Raw genomic sequence first — 24477 nt, 5'->3', positions numbered from 1 at the left:
GTATAGCTTACACTATGCATCATCCACATTCCTGATGAAATCATACCGCGCTACATATTGGAAGAAATATACAAAGATATTATACAACATTAGTTGCATAATATGCATGCAACAACTAACGTATGAAAAATTAGTTGCACACTTTAGTTATAATGTATGAAGTGATCCTTTATAAGACTTTACAGTTCTTTACAAAATTAATGGCAACAGGTACCTATGACCACATAACCAGCATAGGTATTGTGGCAAGGCCTGCAATGTAGGAAAAGGAGCTAGAGTCGATTATTGAATTTTCGGACATGCCCGATAATTTGAGTGCCTTCATGGAATTACCATGCACACCATAGAGGCAATGTATGAGAACACTAGCAATTTCAGAACTTGAAAACTTTCGTTATCAGACTTTTCAGACTTTTTGCTGTGACCGCAGGTCCGAAACAGCATTTACCAAAGCCATCACTTCCGCCAGTTTTATTGTCTTGCTGCCTAGAACCAGTGCTCTTGTATGCCGATTCGCTGCCAGCTGCAGTCACTGCTGCGGCAATGTTGAGGCCTAGCTGCTTTTAACGTTAGGTACCAAGCTTCCTGTTCGGTTCCGTATTTTTCATAGAAAGTATTCGGCGCTGTCGAAAACGGTGCTCACTGTCATTCTCGCCGATGAGCGATGAAGCTTACGCGCTGTATTGCAGTGAAGCATAACAAGAGTGGAAAGGGGCCACCATTACGGGACACAACATGCAGTCCTTAATTAAACACGCATTCACCCCCCAACTTCTGTCACTTTACGAGCACCAATACACCTAATATGTGTACTGGCAGGCCTTCAGAGCAATTTCACATGTGCCTCTGGTGATTTGAGCTCTTGGACGCAGTAAAAGGCATGCATTCATTTTTTTTTTTGACCTGCCAGATTTTTTGGGTGCATTCCGACCCCTAGAGGAGGGAGGACGTTTTCCGCCGGCTCCTGCTTACGTCACGACCATGCGGGTGCCGTATCTTGAAAGCCGTATCTTGATGTGCATCGGGGCCAAAGTGCGCGCCTGCGTGGGCCTCATCTTCAACGTGATCTGTGATGTTTGCACAGTGCACGTAAGCCGGTAGCTTCGTATGCGATGTGCTTTCTGCGTTTCATTTGCGTTGAAGCGAGAGCTGTACGAAGGTCAATTCGCTCGCTGCTACTGCCGCGGTTCCTCACTCCAGCGTTTTTCAGCGAGTTTCTGCAGTCATCGAGTGAGATGTGTTCATGTTTACATGTGTGCGCGTGGCACCATACTTGTTAATTTGGTTAGGAAGCGAATGTGTACAAGTTTACATGGCCGGTAAAACTACTATCCTTACTTCGTATAGCTATCTACTAATTTGCCATCGCAATCGATGCTTTGCTTTTCAGGCAAAACTGCTGCTTTCTTTTTCTCCGTGCCAATCGGCGCGATGAACGCGCAGATGGAGCAAGAGCCATCTCGACGTCGGGCACGTCAAACAGGGTCAGCCTCATCCGGTTACGCTGGCTGCGCCAGTGCTTCGAAGTATAGACGTTGTTCACGCCAATGTGACGTAGCGTATGTGTGCACGTGCTCACGCCACGTTGGACTATATACGTGCCTAACCAAGCAATTTTTTTCTGACTTTCATCAGTTCGAATTTTGTATAATTCGAATTTTCGTAGCATCCCCGCAGAATTCAAATGAACTAGCTTTTACTGTATCAGAGGCAAGCTAGGTTAAAAAAAAAGACATTAAAATCGGGTGTACGTTATTGTGCGTGCATTGCTTTCTACTTTGAAACCGTAACCACTGGGTACATGTTAGAATTAGGTAAACACTGCCAAATGAAGCAGCAGTGCATAAATGTCTTTTTTTCTGCCCTCTTTATTCCAACTACCAAATATATAACTCCAATTCCATGGGTTCTGTCAAGACCAAATTAATGGAAGTCAACTGTATGGGAAAACTAAATGTGCAGCAGGCACTTGGATTGGGCTTAAAGAAACATATGTCTGTAAAACTAAGGGAGTGCTGAAGAAAAGATAATTGCTGTAGCAGAAATGAGGTGCGTAGTTCTAGATGAAACATGACAACAGTGCACTCCATATTGGCAGTTGGCAATATTCCCAAAGACATAATAACGTATGGCACTTTTTCTTTACTGGTACCACTGACAAGTTAGATTCCAAGATGCGTTACAAATATCCTCTTTAGAATTTGTATGCGTAACTTATTCGCCAGTTCTCGTCAGTTAAAGTAAAGAAACTGCAAACATTGAGTTTCTGGTAAATTGAACCTCCCCTATACTCAATGTGTCTTCATTCCACATCTATGTACTGAGTGTTGCGCAAGCGACCACCTTATTGAAGTACTGTAGCTAGCTGGGCGAGTGAGTACAACTGTACGTTTACTTACAGCGCGAACGAGTTTATTTCTTACAAAAATCACTTAAACGAGGGTGTTTGTAAACACCCCTATTTATGTGGTGTTTGTAAGAAATAAACTTTCAGTCGTGAGTAAGCTCACGGTACGTCTTTCTTCTTTGTCCTTACTTGTTCGTTTGCGCGTAAGTAAAAATGCATTCCATTAAAGCCAGTGCCACATTTGACAGGATGTTCGACGTGCCACATTGCATCGGCAATGGTGACAGAATCGTTTGTGCTTTCTCATAATGAATGCGGCCAGTAGATAAAATGTCCATGTGCTCAAAGAAAGCGATTCAAGCTTTTGTTTGTTAAGTACAGAAATGAAGCATGACTGACTGTACTGTATATATAGATATAATTATACGAGGTAATTTTGAGGACTCATTAGAGAATGCAGAAAGCTTCATTCCACCACTTTCAATATCTTTCAATGAAGGCTGCACTGCCTTTCGATGAAATTGTGTAAACGACGTTCATCAACTGTGTACTATAATGCACAACTGAGGAAAACAAATATAGTCAGTCTATTATGGGTTAGTCGGTCCATATTTTTGAAACAGAAGTTAGTGAATACGATGTGTACACAGACAAAAGGCGGATGGGCCACAATTTGGGCTCCAATTAGCTGGTCGAAGTACAGTGCTTGTCCCATTCACTTTGCTCGGTGTATTTGTCATTTACTTTAACCACTGCTTCTCAGATGTGCTGAAAGCAGGGCAATAGAACACAGAAATAGCAAAAGCCAAGTCAAGTTTGACCTCACCTTGAAAAGTGACTCATTCAGCTTGCGCCTTTTCTGTTCACCAGCCTATAAAAAAAGAAGAAGAAAACCAGACAAGTGCTTCCTTTATGCAAAGACAACGTAATTACTATTTATCTTCCCTGCAAGATAAATACTAGATAAATGGAGATGGCCTCTTCTAGCCGTCTCCATTTAGTGCAGTGTTTATTATTCCCTTGCACAAGCGTTTTCCAGGCTTTTAAAGGGACGCTAAAGGCAAATATTAAGTCAAGCCAAAGTGATAGATTAGTGCTCTAGAATCTCTAAGGCGTAAATACTATCGTGAACAGAGCCTTAATAATCGAGAAATTTAGGTAAATGCAGGACACGATTAGAGACTTCCCTGGGACATTCAAGTACTTGCCAGATGACGAAAGCACTCCTCAGTTAAATTCTGGCACCAGTATTAAACCACTCGTTGCAGAAAACATCCTTGTATTGTACTATAAGATGAAATAAAATGCTACTTGTCCTATTCTATTTCATTTTTAGAAAAGAGGACTAATTGAATTTATCCCCGACAACGACGCAGGCGGTCAAAACGTTTCATTTTCGCTCGACTCTGCGCCGTCCACGCTTTCGCATTTCAGTAGTTCCGCTATTGCGTAATCCTGCGCTGGTTTTGCTGGCATGCAAAACTAGCACGAACTGGGAGTAGCAGAGAATTCAACTTCCATGCGATGTCACGATATGTCGGAACGGTCTACACCACTTGACCAAAAAGCAGCTGCAGCGGTGAATCCACCGTTCTGATTTGGCTCGGTACCGCTGTCTGTCAGGCGCCGTTTTACTCACTGAAGGCAGCAAAGGGCAGTGGTGGCATATGCAACGTCACCACTCCCCCAGTCAGATGGCGGGAGATTTGAATTTTGAAAAAGGTACTCGGATTCTTCAGATGCAATCTTCTCGTATTGCAAGTATTTTCTTGGCACGAAACAAGCGTTGTGAGGTTTCTGGAGTGGTATTTAAACAGTCCACGCCAAGTTTGTATTTGTCTTTAGTGTCCCTTTAAGGGCAGTAGGTAGGGACACACAAAGCAATAATAATAACATGAAGTGTAAAAAAAGAGACAAGCGAAACAAATTACCAAGCCCATGCTATGCCTGAATCTTTTCTAGTCTCAACACTCCATTTTATCCACTGCCACCGTCTACCACGTCTGTCCCTTGCATTCATTGTTTGAACTCCGGTATTGAAAATGCTATTCATATCAAAGATGCGAATGCAGATGCCAAATACATTGTTGAGAATTTGGCTAAAATGTGAAAATTGGCACTCAAGGACAAGCAGTGCACACAAACTTATTAGTCACTGTGTCAGTGCGACGGAAACAAGGAACAAACGAAGGACTCACCGAGAACTCCATTATGGAGTTTTGAAGGTCCCTCAGGAGGCTGGTTGCGCGATCACCATCAGCTTCACCAAGGTGACTGCCCCTGTCATGAAAAATAGAAATAGCATAACATGATCATCTCTGTGATGCAGACGGCAGTGATAAAATGTTATGAAAAGCCAAGCAAATCGAGATATTATTGCTACGCTAATCGAGATAAAACAACTGTTTTGTTGCTATGTACAATCGAGTGCAAAAGTTGATCCTAAATTTCTTTTTTCTTCCCAGCGAAGGCATAAAGGCTGAAATCAAGCGTACTGCCCACGTGCGCCTGCTTGAGCAGCGCCATGCGTTTATAGAATCTTACGTTGACGGGCTGTGCTAGAAGAATTTTTTTTTGCATATCCCGTGGTCTCTAGACTACTGTACTTGACTGTACACATCACGCCTTCACCTTCACCGTCATGTGCAAGCGTGCCTTGTGGTAACAACAAATGCCTGCTAACTTGCTCAGCTATCAGTCGTTCTAAATATTCTTTCAGAATTATATCTTTTATGGCACTGCAAAACATAATTGCTAATACAGCTGAACTTTCTCTGTAGCATCTATATAAGGTAGGCACCAAATCAAAATGATGCTCACACCACACAAAGTCACGAAGATAGAAGCAGAGAAACACAGTCTGGTTAGCCCTCATTCGCTCGCGTTTCATTTGTCCACGACAGTACCATATAATAAATACAGATAGAGCATGTTTCACAGATCGCTATATCATAACAGCAAACATCCTACTGAAGTGGAACTTATGTTGCCTTACAAACAATAATGGAGAAATCACATAAACAGGAGTCAGCGTACAGCTCTCCCTTTTTAACCAAGAAAGTAGGTAAAGTAAACCATACTTACTCTATCTTTTCAGACATTTGAGTAACAAGCTCCGTCAGCTTCTGAACCTCAAGCTCAGTCTGAAAGATAAAATAATATATAAGCACGAATTGATTAAAAAAGTTCAAGGACAATAACAAATCTAGGCTTTGAAGACTCCTGAGAGGAGGGGGGGGGGGGGGGTAATTGAAGGAAGCACTAATAGGCAAATGTTGAGAGGTTTTTCTACTTGCAATTTTTTTTTCACATCTTGTTTAAAAAATTTGGTCAGGCTCGGCATGTGTATGGCTATGACGACTATAAGTATGTTAACCAGGTCTTTTTATTCAAGAACAAACATAAGCATCTCAGCTTAGTTATCTATGTACATACTCATGGATAACTATAACTGCATTCTTTCTACTACAGTTATACAATGTGTGTTCACAACTCAATCATTGTGGTGTTACAAGTTTACTTTACATCACTGCCTCTCCTCACAGCAACACTTCGTTTCTTTGTACTGTAAAGTTGAGTAGGCTCACAGCTATTTGCCACAGACATGCTGTTTCCCGTCATTGCTCTTGTTCAAAAGGCAGCATGACTTAGTTAAACATACTTCTCAACACAGAATTTTAACGCTGCACTCACAATGATGAGACGTTCTGAGTTCTCGCCAAGCTGGTCAAGTGCACGGTGAAGCTCCCCGCTCAAACGCTGATTTTCATTCTCGATTTCTGCGTTGCGTGACAGCACCAATGCCAGGTCTTTCTTAGATTCACCACCATCTCCCCCGGACTCCTCGCTTCCGGGCTGGTCTCCTCCTTCACCTTGCAGAGTCCGGCATCTCATCAGCTCAATCCTTGCTTCCTGGAGCTGCAGGTCAGCATAAGCAAGAAAATACCTTACAAGGGACACAATGAAACAGTTTTGACGACGTATCCGCTGACGCTCTAGGCTAGAGATTTCAGTGTTGCAACAGTAGTTGAGGATGGTTGTTGTGGGAGTTTGGGGGAGGGCAGTGTCATTTAGAATAGCTAATGCAAAGGAAAGCTGCCTCCAAATTATGATCGACAAATGCTGTTAGGCTTATCTTGCGAAGGTTGAGATAATATGAAACTTCCACACCTGTAGCGTCCCTAGAATGTCCCTACACGAGCGATAACACATCTCTTGGCCCGTCCATATATGGAAAACTCTAAAATATGCATAAGAAGACTGGCCGACCCGTGTGCCAGACTTATTAACTTATTTATGCTGAAATGTGATGAACAACATACATCTCTTGCTTTTTCACGTTTATACATTTCCCTAGTTATGTCAGCAACCTCAAGATGTGTAGTCTTGTTTTTCATACGTCTGCTTTTGTCCATTTATTGTTTATTGTTAAGAACATTAACTCCTTTAAGTTTTGGAAGAGCTCTGCTACTCTAAGCCCTCACATCTCCGAGGTGGTTAGGACGAGTGCTGCTCATCCTTGCAGTAATTGTTCTCTCCGTGAGTGTTTTGCAGGACAGACACTCGTCCGCAGCTTGATTTGTGTTTAGGTTGGCATTTCGCAGCAAGTGCCTGGTTATTTCTTCTACATCTGGAGCATGTTTATCATGCAGCAACCTGTACTTCCAAATGGCGTCCAACGGAGGCAACGTGTGTGTCGCCAGCTTGTCTCCCTGAAAAAGGGGGCATTTCTTTATCGTCTTCCTACGATGATGGTTCTGACACCAAGGTCTACATCACTGTAGGAAGCGAAGACAAAAGCGATGATGACTGAGGTTAGCAGCTCCTTGGAAGAAGAAGACAAAGGCAAGCTCGCAGGACGACATCACAAGTTCGTGTCTGGACTAGAATTGATGCGAACAGCATTTTGCTGAAGCCTCCACTGTATCTTTCTTTTCTGTACTCAGCAAGAAGTTTGCCGTAAGCTCGCCAGCTGAATTATACCGAGTGTTTTCTAGAGGAGATGCTTTTCATGACAGTCGATGAAATGAATCAAAATACTCAAAATCAAAATACTCAAATGCTCAAGGCTGCGTAATCCCTAGTTTTGAGCAGTACCACCCTCTGCCAAAGCTCCCTCAGCCAAACAACGTTCTGTTAGCATGAGCAGCTAATGTGATAAAGACAAAAAAATTCCCTTCCACAATTTTTGTCGATTACTAGAAGGTGCTTGGTGCACTTGTACTATGGCATACAATAAACTTCAGTAACCAACTATTATTCATTCTATGGGTCAATTATGTTTTGCTGCCTCAAAAACCTACTCTTTATGACAAGGTTTTTGCAAGCAGCAATTAAAAAATAAGAATTCCGGGTAAGAAATTATTGGATAAAACAAGACAGTTAAGGGTTAAACATTGCACACATAGAAGGGTAACTTGCCTGCTGACGAAGCAGAGCGACTTCAGCCTGCACTGGATCGATGTTCACAATAGGCTTATTCTTTATCTTCCTTGCCCGGTCTGCATACCGCAGGGTGTTCAAGGTTTCCTCCAAGTTACTATCTGCTGGGCTAACACAGGCAATCATCACAGTGTGGCTGTTGCCTCCCAAGGAATCTATGTGAAAGACAAATGGATTTGGAAGAAATATAACTTCAAGAAATCATGTGTTGTCATGGTGTAGTTATGGCACACAAGCAGCAACGCTATCCCGAACAATGAATTACATAAGTAGGATTGTTTTAGAAGGTAGGTAGACTTGTGCCCACGAAGCGAGGAGAGAATTGCATGTTAATCACAGCAGTGAGCGTGATCAGCAGTTGTCAAACATAAACTGTGAAGTCCAGCCGCTGTGCACATATCTGTCATTGTACTTCTATATTCAAAAGCCGATAGTGGTGCTCAGGTTAGTCGAAGTAAGTACTGCGGCACTTGCGACTAGTGTATGACCTGATTATGATAAGCCCATCCAGTAATTTAAATGATGACAGCGTTCATATTCTGGTAGAGCAAGGACATTTTTTCTTAAAAGCAATAACACGACATTGATGCTTTAGTGAAAGTGACCTCCAGCCAAAAGTAAAACAGTGCAAGCACAGTAGTAATATTTAAACACTTAAATGGTTCTTTACAGTACCGTGCACCTCATTCTTTCATACAGAAATACAACTTTCTCTCATTTGGAAAAACAAAGATTTACTCCCAATACACTAAAAATGCAATAAATAAAAAAAGATACAGTTTCGCCCGAAAGGCAAAACATTGATTGTGATAGCAAATTAGTAGACAGCTGTACGAATAATAAGGGTGGTTGTCTTATGGGCCATATATACTTTTAAACAGTCGCTTACTATGGTGGTAACGCTTGCGTAAGCAAACATGAACACGTCTCGCGCAATGAAAGTGGAAAATCTTTATCAGCGGTAGCAGCAAGGGAATCATGGAGCAAATTTATCTTTGTGCGACCTCTCGCTTCAACGCGAACTAAGCGACGAGAGCACAATGCGGCGTGCCTAGATGCACAGACACTGTCTCCATCGTATATTACTTTCAAGGTAGGTGCCGTGCGTAGCAGCCTCCGTAGTAGAATGCGTGTCCTGCACGCAAGTTTCGGTAACTCCGAACGCCCGTGATGCGGCCCGATTTCCATTCGTCTCCGCACACATAATCACTTTCCTTTTAATTATAGCATTGTGATGAAGTCGGCATGTCTTTGCAGTCGGCACTTCCATGCTGATAACGCAAATGAAGAAAACGGGAAGACAAGACAGTGCAACACATACTATAGCACATTCAGGAAGCTACGGCAGCTAAAGTCAGATACAGCTAAAGTCAGATACAACTTAAGTCTGCAGTGAAGCCCTGCCCAAGCCCTCATAACCGCCAGCCACTGTACCTCCGCGAGGCTGCAAATGGTTCGTACTTCAAGCTTTCCCTGTTACCTAAATAAGGCGTTAACCACAAAAATAACGTTATACGTGCGTAATTTTATACGTTTTCATTAGTCTGTTATAGTGGAATGCTGAAAGCCTAATTATTTATTGAACTGAAATAAAACGCTTGCTTCACTGCAATTATTTACTGTCAAGTTTCATTTCAGTTGGTAGTGGTAGTGGAGTTTCACAAGTAAAACGGGCTTGGCAATGAGGTAGAGTGAAATGCTCAGACTCCGTACACTTTGTCCATGTCTGTTGCACACCTCATCATTGCCACTGATGAAAAGACTCTGCAAGAACAGCAGACGCTCCGAAGGTATTAAGTCCGACACCATTGTGAAAATGTCGCATGACGATGACTTTGTTTGCTTCTGTGATTGGCTATCGGAGAAACAATGCCTTGCAGTCTGTGTGCCTTGGTTGCCAACTGCTGTTTCTTTATCCTACTATAGGCTCGAAGCGCATACGAGGCCCGATGTGGTAACACAGATTTAGGGCTGTATTTGGTTCTAACGCACACGCAATTTTTGGACCTGTTTCATCGCAAAAAACAGTGCGCGTTATATTCAAGCAAATACGGTAGTTTAAGGGAAAACTACCTCTGAATTGTCCACATACTTTTCGTTAAATTTGAGCCGCCTTCGTTAAATTTGAGCCGCCCACCCTCGAGCAGGTAGTGGTGACATTGCATACGCCATCACCGCCTTTTACTCCCATTAGTGAGCAAAATGGGGCCGAACAGACGGCACTATGGTTTGCTGTGCAAAACGCAAACATGCTGCCGTGGAGAAACCAAGCGAAGAGTTGGATTCGCTGCTGCAGCTGCTTTTGGTGAAGCGGCACAGACCATTTGGGAATTCCACGACATCACACAGACGTGGTATTCTCTGCTTCTTGCTGTTTGTGAGAGTTTCACAAGCGAGCAAAACCAGTGCAGCACTATGCGAAAACGAAACTAGTGAAATGCAAAAGTGAGGGCAGCACAGAGTGGCGAAATCATCCTTTTGACTGTACGCATTGTTGTCAAGTTGTCAATGAGTTTTTTCTAAAAATCAAATGGAGCTGGACAAGTAGCATTTTTTTTCCATCTTGTACTGCAATGCACTTATCTTTTTATCACATACGCTTGGGTACTCATGACAACTTAAAATTAGGAGTGCCTTTGTCATCAGGCTAGTACTTGAATGCCCCAAAGGAGCCTAATCGTATCCTGCATTTACCTCAACTTCGTGATTACTGAGCTTTGTTCGCGTTAATATTGATGGCTTAGACATTCTCAAGCACTAACCTATCAGTTTAGCTCGACTTAGTATTTACCTTTAGTGTCCCTTTAAGCACAGTGGAGCCAGAACTAAACAATGATTGCTTCAGCAATACATCTCTCATGGGGGGCATCACAATCCATGCGACCACTGAAATCTTTAGCTTATTTGTATGCATGTTACCCGTCGCGACATACCATGTTACCCCACATCCAGACAAGTCACAATGCTGATAATGACATCTTATGATGCTATTTCCAGCCGCAGCATGTTAGAAATGGTTGTGTTAAATGGACGTTTCTAGCATAAGAAAAAAAAAATGCGGCACATTGACAGGTGCGTTACTGTCGATGCTTTACACCATCAGCTATGTAGAATATCGCCGGCCACTGCAATAACAGCTCCGTTATGAGTTAAACAGGTCAAACTAAACTAAAGGAAACAAAAAAAATGGCTGTGGCTAAGGTAAGGTTAAGCCCAGGATGCGAAGCATACTAGCCTTTATTTTAGTTGTTGAACCACTGCTTAGCCTGGTGAACTGCTGTTGCTTGGCTATATTTGGTTCGGCTAGACGAAGAAACAACTCATGCATTACTGCTTCGCCTTCAAGAGTGGAACGCGACAGCGTTCCCGTCGACCCGCCAAGGGGTGTAAGACAATGGGCTACAGGGCAGCGACTACGCGCCCCGCATTGGACGCGGTGAGCGTCGAGCAAAGCAGCGTTCGGCGCGGCAACGAAATGTGCGCCTGAGCAAGAGACGCACGCCTTAGAAACAGCTCGTTTCTAAGGCAACACCGCATTCACTAGAGGCGCTTTTGTACCGCTTTGAAGCATCGTACTCGTGGCTCAGTGGTAGCGTCTCGGTCCCACACTCCGGAGACCCTGGTTCGATTCCCACCCAGCCCGTCTTGCAAGAGTTGAGCCAAAGCCACTTCTCCTCTGTCGTGACGTCACGGTGTCACGTGGTTTCATGGCGACACCGCCGCGCCTGAGGAGCTGGGTTGAGCTCTCGTAATATGCTTCGCATAAAAAAAAGATTCTCAAGTCATATGGTTTAACCTCTGCTGTGTCATGGGCAAGCTGGTACGTCCACGCGTTTCTGGTAAAAACGGCCAAGGAAAAGCTCTGCCAATCGACAGTGTTTTTCAGTTTAGCAATGCCATAGACAAGCTAGTTTTGTCTCTGCTTTGTCGTACTTCTGGTAGATGGCAGCACACAATCCATGGTGCAGCACAAGCAGGAGCTAGTTTATTCTGGTGGAGGAAGTAAAGCATACTTGCAGCTAAGGCCTCTAAAAATAAATTGACCGTTTTTGGACAGAATTCACGATAATAGCCTAGCACGGAAGGGATTAATAGAGTCGAACCCACTTATAATGATACCGGCTTTAACAATATATCGGTTATAACAATGAGAAGCTGCTGCACAGTCAACTTTTGTATGTTTTTTATGGTGATATAACCTGTAGCACTCGCACATCGCTTACCACCCGTGAACACTGTTTGCAGTTGCTATAGAAGCGCCATTCTTTAACGCCGACAGCCGTGGCTTGTTGCAAGTGATCGGAGACCCACGAAGCAGTTAAACGAGTGAACACAATCATCAGCCGGGTGGAGGAAGGTGGTGGAGAGGGGCACCGGCCTCCCCTCCCTTATAGTTTTCTCACATCAGCTCTGCGCTCCCCCTATTTAGATTTTTTCGTGCAACACAGTTATAACAATGGAATTTTCGTGGCACTTTAGTATTGTCATAAGTGGGTTCGACTGTATCTTGAAATCGCGCAATGAGCTTAACTCTGGTTAAACCCTGCACCACTTATTGTACAGGCCTGCATATAATACGAGAATTTTTCCCAGTTATTAGCATTTCAAATTTCCACCTCGTACTATATGCAGAACCAAAGAAAAATTTCAGTCAAAATCTTTGCTGCTGCATTGATAGCATCCTCATCGTCCTCTAGCGTGCAGGAGGTGCCTTATAGAGACAGCGTGGGTTTGGCTGCCATAACCTGCTTGTGGATGCATGGGCGAGCATCCCAGAGGACCTTGTGCGTCATGCTTTTAGGAAGTGTGGCATTTCAAACATCCTCAATGACACAGAAGACAACCATCTTGGGGAAGAGTTCCCAAACAAGGAATTGTCTTAAAACAGTTCAACCAGGGCTAAAGATGCTTTAACCGCAAAGTGCGACGTTGTTCTACAAGGAAATAATAAAATTTAAAAATTATGGGGTTTTACATGGCAAAACCACTTTCTGATTATAAGGCACGCCGCAGTGGGGGACTCCGGAAATTTCGACTACCTGGGTTTCTTTAACCGTGCACCTAAATCTAAGTACACGGGTGTTTTCGCATTTCAGCCTCGTCGGAAACAAAACTGATACTAAATAAATGTTTTCTCTGAATTTGGCTCCCTCATATTATGTGCGGATGAAACTTTTCTTTCACCATCCCCAAATCTCGCCCCGCATTATATGCAGGTCCATATTATATGCGTGCTTTCACGGTATATGTCTCTGGTAATACAGTATCTTCATAAATGGCAATATGCGTACAGATAGGCCATAACTAGTCACTATTGAATGGATAAATAAAATTTGACCAATGGAGCTTTCCATTTTCCAAGCTGATGAACAACCGTTTTCTGCAACATAAAAAAACTCCTGAAAGAACTTCCTACCAGTCATTGAGTACATGTTATATGTGAGCTAAGCATGTTACGCACCCTGCAGCAGACGTGTCAGCTTTGAATTCCGATACGGCACATGAGAATGGCCGTCGCAGAGGGCACTGATGACATTTCCAAGCGACAGTAGGCCTTGATTGATGGTGATGCCTACACAATAACACAGAAATAACAGTAAACAAATTTTAACCATTTCAGATATAAAAAGAAAGCAAGAAAGAATAGGTATTTTGAGAGTGACGGTGTCGAAAAACAGCAATTTTTTTATGCAGTTATCTAGGACAAGACACTCCGAATCATGCCTAAGCTTACTGTAGGCACAAACGATTGCCTAGTTGCGATTTCAGATTACAATAAGCACAAAGATAAAAAGGTGAATGGGGGTAACGATAAGCAGTACAAGAAGCATTTGGCAGATGTTCACATGAGGTGGCATCAACAAAAGCCACCAAACAAATTTATTGAAAGGTTACAGGTAAGCGTTAGCGTCGTCACTAATGTGGTAAGCTTGACTTATTTTTCAAGGCTGCCTTCCCTTTTCATCAAACTTGCAAGTTTTTTATGGGCAGTGCACAAGAAAAAACAATGCTAAAAACTGAGAAAACCTCAATGTTCCATGAAACATGCCAATCCACAAAACTATTTCTCCTTTACAGGGACTGTGGGCACAATGAACGAAAAGGTGCATCAAAAGCAAAAGCCCTGATCAAAATTAATGATATTTAAAACGTTTTGCATACATCTTGAAGCACTTCCGACTTGACCAGTGGTGCAAATTTGAATAATATATGTAAGGTCTTTCAGTAAAACAAGTTGGAAGGTAGACTGTCAGCTGGGTGTTTGCTCTCAGCATCCATATAACAGGTTCACTTCGTCCATTGTCTTTTTCAATGTGTTACATCTGGCATATGACATCAAGTATTTGAAGCTGTCATATGTGACATTCCTGTAGAAAGTTCTTGCATGTAGTCTACATCAGCTAAACTTGAGAATGCTCACTGAAGAGTTGAACATTTTTGTTTCATTCTACTGCCATATGCTCTTGTTTATGAATATGCAAGAAATGTACCAAATCTAAATTTTTATACGGCAGAATTAACTGGCACTTGAAAAGGTAATGTTAGGCGCTTTTATGCCACAGCTTGGGTCAGTGAAGTGCATAAAATCAATAAGATCAATGTAAAAAAAAAAATTGTCAAGCCAGTGAACCTTCTTTGAGCCTTTCGCCAACTGCTTTGGTCTTTCCAGCCCTTTCCGAGCCAGCGAGGTCAACCAGATGGAATTTTGCCACCATTATGGCACCACCACTGGACTTCTCCTGCTGCTCCACAGTCAGTGTGAAGATTGCGTGCGAACGAGATGAGCGCGCGTTCATGTTGGTCGAGGCGGTGCTTCGACTTGCAGAGCCGACCTCCAGAAGACGGATTGTCTCCTCAGGGGTGGTCACGTTCAGCTCCGTCAAGTTGAAAATCTGCGAAGCAAGAACATTTTGCAACCGGACGCTTGAGAACGACCACCTGTCAACACAATGCAGGCTGAAAAACATGCACAGTGATATCTGCTTCAACCACGGTGTACAGATTTGTGTATGTGACTTGCTTTTGCTGGTTCTGTCCACTGGTGCGAAGGAAAAAGAAACCATGGGCATAAAGCTTTGGGTAAAATGAATTTTTGTCGTACTCTGCGAGTCCGTTTCACCTTATTGTGCTATGTGTCACTTAAGCGGATGACATTGCTGAAGGCATTACCATAGTTGACATGATGTACAATGTGTCGCGCTCTGTCAGCAATGGTGAAAGAATAACTTTTCCTTTTTCGCAATGCTTGCAGCCAATAACCAACTCGTGCATGTGCTGCGAGAGCCTGTGGTGCAATTCTTCTAATGCAATTGGCATTCGAATACTTCGCCCACTTTCTAGTCTGTGTGCCCAAGTCTAACCGTTTTCGCCCGAACTTCAATTAAAATATATATATATATCTATGTGACTGGACGGAACCCGCGTCACCCAGGTTTCCTGAAGCACAGAAATCCGATGCTTCAACGCACTACGAATGCTTGCGGGAAGGGAGGGATTAGTGGTATCTTTTTGGCCTCTACGTGTTGATGGAAGCACACTCCACAGATGTACATTTGACTGATAAAAGCGAGAAGACTCGCTATTCTAGCTGACAATGAATAAATGTTTTACGCTTGAAATATATGGATATACAATCATGCCGTAGTTCATTCCAAGTCAGATATGCTGAACACTATCTCTGTACTGCCAGCTGGATGAAAAAAAAAACTGGCTGCAGTTTGAAAACGACATTCAGTAAAGCTTTCTTTGTAGCACCTGAACATATACATACTGAGTTCTGTGGCGGCCGTGTGACGCATGCGTGTTGTATTAACGCAATTAACATTATTAGCCTACTCACCCCCACTACAGATTGTAAGTAAATGTCTTCAACACGGCTTGATGCTACACATTGTTTCAATGATAATGGCATTAACATTGACAGACATTGTAAGATGCATTTTGTGTAATTTTTTATGTAAAGAATGTAACATGACTGAGTGCATAAAAATTATTAAATAAGTATGTAAAATTGAGGGCTCACTGTAAAATGCACCCATTATCCTAGCACAGACTTTCTTTCACTGCAGCGACAACATCCCATGCAAGTATAAGCATAACATTTCAGGATATACCCCATTTGCTCATGTAAGGCCCGCACCCCCACTTCACAGTGCGAAGAGTTGAAAAAAAAAGATTCACTAGCAGCAAATTGCACTGGCCAATCTAGAGCAGTGTGGCGAATCCAGGAGATCACAACAACACCTAGCAGGGGTGACCCAGTCCAGATCGACTGACATAAAATAGACATGCTCCAGCAGAAAGTACAACTTCTGCTGGAGCATGTCTGGGCCCCACATCTACTTGCCATATCAGACAACACCTCAAAAAGCTGAAAACAGCCGAGCCACCTGGCCAATCGAGAAGTTACGGCATGGCATCATTGAATTTCTGGTGAAATCTGTCTCTTCTCAGTGGATTCATCATAAATTTTTCATGCATACTCGCGTGCTGGTGAATTCCTGCGAACCGCTGCAAAATGGCGCTAACCTGCATCTCAAAACCAGTCAGTGACTGTAAATGTGTTCACAGTAAGCTGCCAGTAGTTGCATTTATTTGTATAGCAGTCTGGACACAGTTGTAGGTTTTAGCGAGTATCCATAAGCCTGCCTCGTGTAAGGCTTGTACCTCGTAAAAATTCACAAAAAGAAGTGCGGACCTTATCAGAGTAATTATGGTATGTTCTGCTTAGTTGGGGAACCTTTGTGGAACAAGGTTAAAATGTTCTACTTAAGAAACACATAAACGAAATTAACAGTGATATGTAGTAGCAGTGGAAAGAAGCTCCACTGATTTTTGAGCGCCACACCTCCCACAGCAAACTGACAAAGTTTCAGTGCATTCGGTGCGATGGAAAAATTTTATTCCAATTTGCTTTTATAACAAAGTTGAACTGTAGAGTAGTCTGGCAACGCTAAGTGGAAACGAAACGAATTATACCCCAGGAAATGGCTTTTTTTAAGTAAGAGAATGCAATCTCGAAGGCCATGCCTTTGTGTACTGCAAGTACAGAAGCAATTGCAGAAGCACAATATACGTCACGATTGCCATGCGTTGTTTTGTCTGCGTGTGAGCCTCGGCAGTCTGCTGCTGCTTTCTTTAACACGAGTGAAGGGTCTCTGGTACAATCCTGTGCATTGAGTGCTGCGCATTGAGTGCCAGAATGTGTGGAGCAAAACATCCAAAACATGTGGTTACCAACTGTTTCGAAACAGACGACACAGCGATCGCCCCTCATTTCCTGACATCACACAGTTTATACCAAAATGGCTGTTGCTATTGGTGGGAGAGATTTAGAGGTAGCGATTCCAAATAGAAATTTCAAATTAAAATATGTGCTGAGAGCCCAGTTTTTCTGTGTGTGGAACCATTCTGTGCCCTATACTCTTTGTTACAGAGATAAAACTGAGAATAGTCAGACGACCATGTCATGGCCCTACATGCGTTTTACATGGGTTCAACTTAGAACGTTTTGCAGACATGTTACACTTAGTGGAACCTATGTGGAATGAGACAGTGTATAACTGACAGAAAGCCCTATTAGATGTCAAGCATAAATTCAAGCTGGGTGAATTGTATGATACTTTGGCCCAAGATAAGTTTGCCAGATCTTCACTGCAGGCAGCAGTGAGTTCCACTTGCTCGGTGGAGTTTGAGGTACGATGGCAAGATTGACAGTTTTCCACAGCTAACTGTTGTTCTGTCAAAGCTACAAAGCTTATTGCCCACCTAAATTTGACTTCGCAGGACTAGAGTTCAGTGACAGCTTTCTTAAGATGTGCAATTCAAGTGCATGAAGAGCCTGCTCACAGTCTGGCTAGTACAACATGGCTACACAAACAGTCACCAAATTTCAGGCAAACCAAACTTAAGCTCCATCTTGTGACACTCTGGTGTCAGTTATTAGTGGGACGTTGGCTCCTTTGCAGACTGTGCGACAAGAGCCCACAGAGACAGTTGTGTTCTTTCTTTTTCTCATATTTCGCACCCCTTTCACCATTACAGTGTAGCAAATTGGAGATATCATTTGGTTAACCTCCCTGTCTTTACCTGGCTTTTATGTCTCTCTCTCTCTCTCTCCCTGGTGTCAGTGTAGCATATAGTGCTGTTCACAGAACAAACCTTTATGGAAAGAACACGTGCATGACAAATGATCAAATATAGTAGAGCAAATTAAAATGTTTCTCAATGATATTACTATGTAAAGAATACATATGTGCTTAAAACAAATATTGGATATATGAAAGGCATTTTCGTGCTGGATGTGACTTCATTAAAACAAGGCTTGACTTTAGTCCAAACATGCTTGCTAAGAATCAGAGTGCGAGGGGGGAGGGGAGATATCCGGTGGATGCAGAACTACTCTGTGGTGGAAGAGCAACGGCACTCCACGGTGTCAGCACTAAGCGTTGGCAAATGTTCTCCCTCTGATTGACTGACCAATCTGTGCTGCTTAGTGTCAGTAAACCAACAAGAACTGGCATGTACAGCATAACACAGTCACAGTCCAAAGGATAGACTGTGACTAACAAATGATAACCTGCATTTACATTAAGCACAAGAGCTCACAAGACATCCCCACAGAGGATAGCCAAATTACAAACCACACGGCAGTATGCAGATGACAGTTTGCACTAAGAAACGCTTCAGCTTTGTTTTCACACAGTAACCTTTTAACCTTCTGCTACAGTGGATCAGCTATGGCATTCTGCTGCTAAATTTAACAGCCACGAGATTGGAAGTGTAACCGTCTAAAGCCATGCCTAGCCATGAAAAAGCAAGTTAGTGGTGTTCTGCAGATCAAATTCAACCACGTGTATCTTCCCAACCTCAGCTATGCAAAATTGTGTAGGCATGTTTAAGCGTGCAGTCATTGGAATATGACCATCCCAACCAGGAATAAGAAATCCCACCTAGTGATCAAAAATTAACAAGGAGCCCTCTGCTGCAGTGCAGCCAAACAGCAATCACCATCACCCACGTCGGTTTTACTAGCTGATGCAATTCTGTAAAAAAGGAGTTGTGCACATGACAAAGCAACTTCACCTTAATGGCACCATTCTGGTCTTCTCGAATTTGCAGTGATTCTCGATCTTGATTTTTGGAGAACAGGTCAAACACGTCTTCTTTGTATATCTGCAAGAGAGGTTAGGAACTTAACACTGTAACCAAGGAGTCTGCATTCTCGAGCTAAATGCAAAATCCTACATCATTCGCACAAACTAAAGGCCCTATGCAGCATTGAAGAAATGCGCTTGCACCACAAATGTTCATGCAAGAGACTAACTTCAAAAGTCTATCAAACTGCAATCTGCAAGAAGCTGTACTCGGTGACAAGCTAAGCAGCCAGAATGAGCTCCGTACACAAAGTACACCACACTTCTCCCTTTGTGTCAGCAAATACGCCGCCTCATAAACTGCCTGCATGAGTCATAAATGCCAGTATAATTGCCACTCACTCCTCTGCATGTGACCACAGCAATAAAGCAGGTGCAAATCAATGTCCTCACCTCGAGGAAAGACACTCTCACAAGGAATATCTTCTCCGTGTTCACCGAGATGTGCTTAAATATATCTTGGACTGCCCTCGGGATGATGCCAGCATCTTCGGAACTGGCACAATTTGACGAGCAGCAAGTTCCCATTGTAAATGTTTTGCCAGATCCGGTCTGGCCGTATGCGAGGATGGTGACGTTGAAGCCTGCACCATAGAATTTGCATTTGAAATACAGTACAGACAACCCTCAGGGATGCACAACTAAGTGTTAAAAGAAAACAATAAGTGGCTTTCATACATCAGGGGAAGATGGCGAATTTTACCAGCTCTAATCTACAGTCTTGTTCATGGTTGGCAACATCATACTGTGACAAAGCTTGATGATGATGATAATGTATGTGGTGTTATGGAGCAAGGGCCAATGTGATAAAGCTTATAGGAAGCTTGGTTAATTAATGTGATTTGCATTCTTGGGAAACTTTACCCACTTTGCGGTATTAAGTAAGCCAGTAAGTATGCATGTGGTACAGCTGTATAGAACTTCTTTCATGTCATTCTTATATTTTAAAATAATACTTTAAGATTTCTATGGTGAGGGGAGGAATCGAACCTATGTCACATGGGTTCCTCAAGCACAACAGCCTGATGCTTTAGCACTGTGTCACGAATGCGTGTGGGCAGTGAGGAAACAATTCTCAATGTTCATGTGCGCCATGCACCTCAGAGGCAATGTGCAAATTTCATGGCTGCGCCGCACTACATTGCAGCCAAATGTCATGGCCACTAAGCCATTGCAACCTGGTGTCACCATTTTGTTTTGCAGATGCAGTATAGTAGGATTGATTGTGAAGCCTGCTTATGAACCTTTACTTGTCTCGCTTAATTCTGCACAATACCATGCACATTTCTTTACAACACTGAAGACTTTTCTAAATACATAAATGGCTTGGATAAGGGCTGCACAATTGATTAACTCTACCCTAAGGAAGACGAGTTGGGCTTGTCAAGCGCTTACTTGCAAAAAAGACACATTACAAACCCAACAAGTGCAGTACCATTTATTTCTCATGCAGCCCTCAATATGACTTGAGTTCGTCAGCTGCTTTGTGCATGTCTTAAACACGAGGTGGAGCAAGGAGCATGTGGAAGAGCGAAGCTGTGAAGATACTTTTTTGTTTTGTTGTGTCACCCGCCACCTATTTCAAGATGGCCTGTTCTGTAGGACAAGTGAACGCTCCGAGTCATGTTGAAAAGAAAAGAAAGCGTAGCGATTCGGAGAGTTAGCTTCCTCTAGTGACAGCAATCTTGCGATACAAGGCGTTGCGTAAAACGAGAATAAGATGAAAACAGGAGCCAACATCTTGACAAGTGGAGTTGTCTTCTTTAAGGCCTTGCCTTGAAGACAAATCCACTTGTCAAAATGTTAGCTCTTGCTTTCACCGTGTTCTTGTTTTGCTCATCGTTTTGAATTTCATCTCTCACATTCCCCCTGCTTTCCCTGAATACAAGGCGTTGTATGTTTAACCATGTAAATAAGAAAAGTGAAAACATTTTATGAAACCTAACTTTGTTGCTGTGTAAGAAAGTTCATAAGCTTCAACTTTCTTACACAAACATTTTGCTTGATATTGCTTTATATGACCAATAGAATTGTTTGCATGCAAAAAGAATTCTTCTCTTGCAAGTTGCTTTTCTTTTCTTTTAGAGTCCTTACACGGTTATCCTCTAATTAATCAACTAGTATATTCAGAATACATTTATTGAAGGCAAATAATCAGCTGACATCACATGAGAAAAATCAGGCAGTGTCACCTGCCACCAATATCCTTGCGTCACTAAACTGTGAGGAAGGGAAGAAGGGAACCACAGATCAAGCACCTGTGTGCACGTTTGTGAGGAGTAGGGGCAAAAGCCACCTACACACACAGCACTTCAAGAAACGAGGACAAATGATCGAGTGAATAGCCTAACTGCAGCTGGATTAATAATTACGTCAAAGTGAAATTGAAATTAATTTTGGGTTATTACACACTGAAACCATGATATGATTATGAGGCACACTGTAGTGGGGGGACTTCAGATTAATTTTACCCATGTCAGGTTCTTTAACATAAACCCAATGCACTGTACACACGTGTTTTTGCATTTTGCTCATACCGAAATGTGGTTGCCATAGCAGAGATTTGATCCCACAACCTTGTGCTTAGCTGAGCAATGCCATAGCCACTGAGCCACCACAACGGGTAATTCCATCAGAGTTACATGTCTGACTTCAGTAGACTGAAGAAAGGTGTCGTTTACACGACACTAAAGGCAACTGCCTGTTCATGTATAACATTGCCATTTGTGTGTTAATTTTTTATGTTTATCTACTAGAATTACAGGTTTTTATTTTCAGCTCACGAATGTGAATCAAGGAAACCAATTAATCAATTAATTTATTAAGAATGTCTCATTAATAAGGTCAACATTTTTAAATTGTTGCTAGTGTATAATAAATTAACTGACAGTAGTTCACTCACCTTCAAATACTTTAGGCAGCAGCTTCGACACACATGCGTCATATATTTGCACTTGGCTTGACTCCACTCCAAAAACGTAATCATAAGAGAACGTCTTGTCTCCACCAAGTACAATACTTTGATTGCTCGGACATGTCCGAGCACAGGCTTGGCAGCCCTCTAACAGTTCTTTGGACAGAAGAGGTCGGCACCGCACAGCCACCCGCACTGGAATCAAATTTTCGGTCTCCATGGTGCAGGAGATCTGTGGATAATGGGGATGAGATTATTATTAATACTATTCCTTTTATTACACCGTATTACACTCTTTTATTACACCCCCCCTTTATTACACCCTTATTCATTCTATTACACCCTACATTGGAGAGGGAAGGGGGGCAAAAGCACTTTCAGACTTCATGAAATGCACATTAAATGTAATGGCTCAAGGAAAATAGAGAATAAGAGCACGAATTGGAAGGCACACAAAATGTTGAAGGTGGTCATTGCGCTGCAGAAAAATGATGAGGTATAGAAAATGAATGAAAACTATAGCAGATATGAAAATAAACATATAAAACAACCGAAACTGCCAGAAGCTTTGTGGAATACAATAGAACCCATTAAAATGTTTCCTTGAGGAATATGAGGTTCGTAATGGCGATCAATGTGAGGTAATATGAAGGAAGTGATAGGAAGGTGCAGCACGCCAGATAAAAAAAAAGGTTGCAGCATCGGGATTATCCCAGGTGGGCGATTTTTTGAGCCACAAAGCCAGTTTTAATACACTGCCACGCCGGCGGCCTGGCTAACCCTAACTAGCTGGGTCTACGACGCCACTGTTCCCACCACTTCGGCGGGAATGCCGCCTGACTCGGGTGCGGGCGGGCCCCCGCTTCGCCACGAGACGCGAGGATGGACGTCGTAGAAGTGGAAGGGGAGCCAATTTCCCCGGAAGAATATGACGACCAGGGCTGGATTGCTGCTCACGAACGCCGCAGTAACGCCAAGAGACGCCCAGACCTCGATGAACGATCGAAGAACATCGGAGACTCGCCGGTTTCAACGGCGTGGAAAACCAAGAACGCACGAATTCTACAGCGACCAATGGCCCCGATGCAACCGCAGTTACCGGAGGAAGACTACAAGGTCGTGATCCGCCCGAGAGGTGGGCTCGACATGGCGCAGCAACGCATTGCGTACATAAAGGATGGCGTTCTGCTGGCAGCCGCATTGACACCAGAAAATGCCGGAGAAGATACGCTACGCATCAATCCAAGACAAAACACCATGATCATGAGCACACCGAAACTGGAGAATGCGAAACGCTACAGCCAGATACGGGAAATCCAACTTGGATCGAACACCTACAGTACGGCCGCTTACATTACTGCGCCGGAGAACACCTCCAAGGGAGTCATACACGGTGTACCAGAATACGACACGTCTGAAGACGTTGAAAAAAGCCTGGTGAACTGCAGAAACCCGACTATACTACACGCAAGACGCATGGGACGCACCGATTCGGTTGTGATAGTGTTTGAAGGTACGTACGTACCACACTACGTGTACTACCGCGGAGCTGAATACCGATGCCTACTATATCGCAAGCAGTACGAGACATGTACCACATGTGGCCGCCTCAACCACCGAGCGGATGTTTGCCCGACACCGAACAGCAAGAAATGTCGCGGGTGCGGAACTCTCAATCCACCCGAAGATCATCAGTGTGAGCCAAGATGCTTCATGTGTGGGAAGGGACACCTCACAGGAGACAAAAAGTGCCGTGAACGGTTCAAGACCCCATATCTTCTCAGAAAGAGGCAGTGGAAACAACAACAACAACAACAACGGAATGAAAATCCACCGCAGAAAGCTATGGCGGACAATCGCCCAAGTCGGTCCAGGGAGCGGTCGGGCAGCACCGAATCGCACAAGGGATCGACATGGACCAACAGCCACGGCAGCAGACACCGCGACAGGAGCCGCTCTAGTTCCTTACCAAGACTCCCCGGTGGAGGCGGTGGCGGCCAGTCCAACTCCAAGTCCCGGTCCAGGTCCCGGCCCAGGTCTGAATCGAGATCGAGAGGATCCCCACTACATGGAACCCCGGAGGGCTCTGGCGGGTCCGACGGCAACAAAACGCAGGTGAGCTGGGCAGACACGGTCTCCGGCGCTGCTTCTCCGTCTAATATAACACCTAATATAGAAGGGTCCGCCCGGGAGCAGGAAATGATCCAAATTAGAAAATTGCTAGCGCAAATTACTCGTGAAAATGCTAAGCAGAGGGAGGAAATTCAACAATTAAAGCAAGAAAACGCTAGGCTTCAGCAGAATAGGACACACCAGCCAAGTCATACACCTACCGCCAGTACGGCACAGACGCCTAGCCGCGAGTCAACGCCCGCTCTCGCGCAAATGACAGGGACGCCGCCCCACAAAAGAAAAGCCGAAGACGCGTCAGACGCGCAAAGCAGCGTCTCAACGCACTTAGAAAAGCAAGTAGAGGGATGGTTTGTGGAGTTAACTAAGACGCTACAACAACAATTCGCCGGGTTACAGGCACAGTTCGTGGAAATTATACAAAGAATAGAAGGCATTGACACCCGATTAACAGTCGTTGAAAACGCGCAAAAGGACTTGAGGCCTGC

The 24477-nt window shown here is 43.5% G+C and overlaps 1 protein-coding gene across 2 annotated transcripts in view; it reads right to left on the bottom strand.

The window, feature by feature from the left end:
* Positions 1–24477, bottom strand: part of LOC139051272 (chromosome-associated kinesin KIF4-like) — a 133168-nt gene that overhangs the window by 46663 nt on the left and 62028 nt on the right. For both annotated transcript variants that reach the window (XM_070528272.1, XM_070528273.1), the window contains 10 exons: positions 21848–22091; positions 19339–19529; positions 18875–18964; positions 14421–14682; positions 13251–13361; positions 7769–7944; positions 6041–6265; positions 5432–5490; positions 4546–4627; positions 3174–3218 (listed from right to left, as the gene is read on the bottom strand). In XM_070528272.1, coding sequence (XP_070384373.1) covers positions 3174–3218; positions 4546–4627; positions 5432–5490; positions 6041–6265; positions 7769–7944; positions 13251–13361; positions 14421–14682; positions 18875–18964; positions 19339–19529; positions 21848–22079 — 1473 coding nt within the window. In that variant the 5' untranslated portion in view covers positions 22080–22091. Of the gene's footprint in view, positions 1–3173; positions 3219–4545; positions 4628–5431; positions 5491–6040; positions 6266–7768; positions 7945–13250; positions 13362–14420; positions 14683–18874; positions 18965–19338; positions 19530–21847; positions 22092–24477 lie in introns of those variants that run through there.

This window comes from Dermacentor albipictus, unplaced genomic scaffold, assembly GCF_038994185.2.
Source record: "Dermacentor albipictus isolate Rhodes 1998 colony unplaced genomic scaffold, USDA_Dalb.pri_finalv2 scaffold_11, whole genome shotgun sequence".
Classification (NCBI taxonomy): Eukaryota; Metazoa; Arthropoda; class Arachnida; order Ixodida; family Ixodidae; genus Dermacentor; species Dermacentor albipictus.
This window is presented reverse-complemented; position numbering and strand designations above follow the sequence as displayed.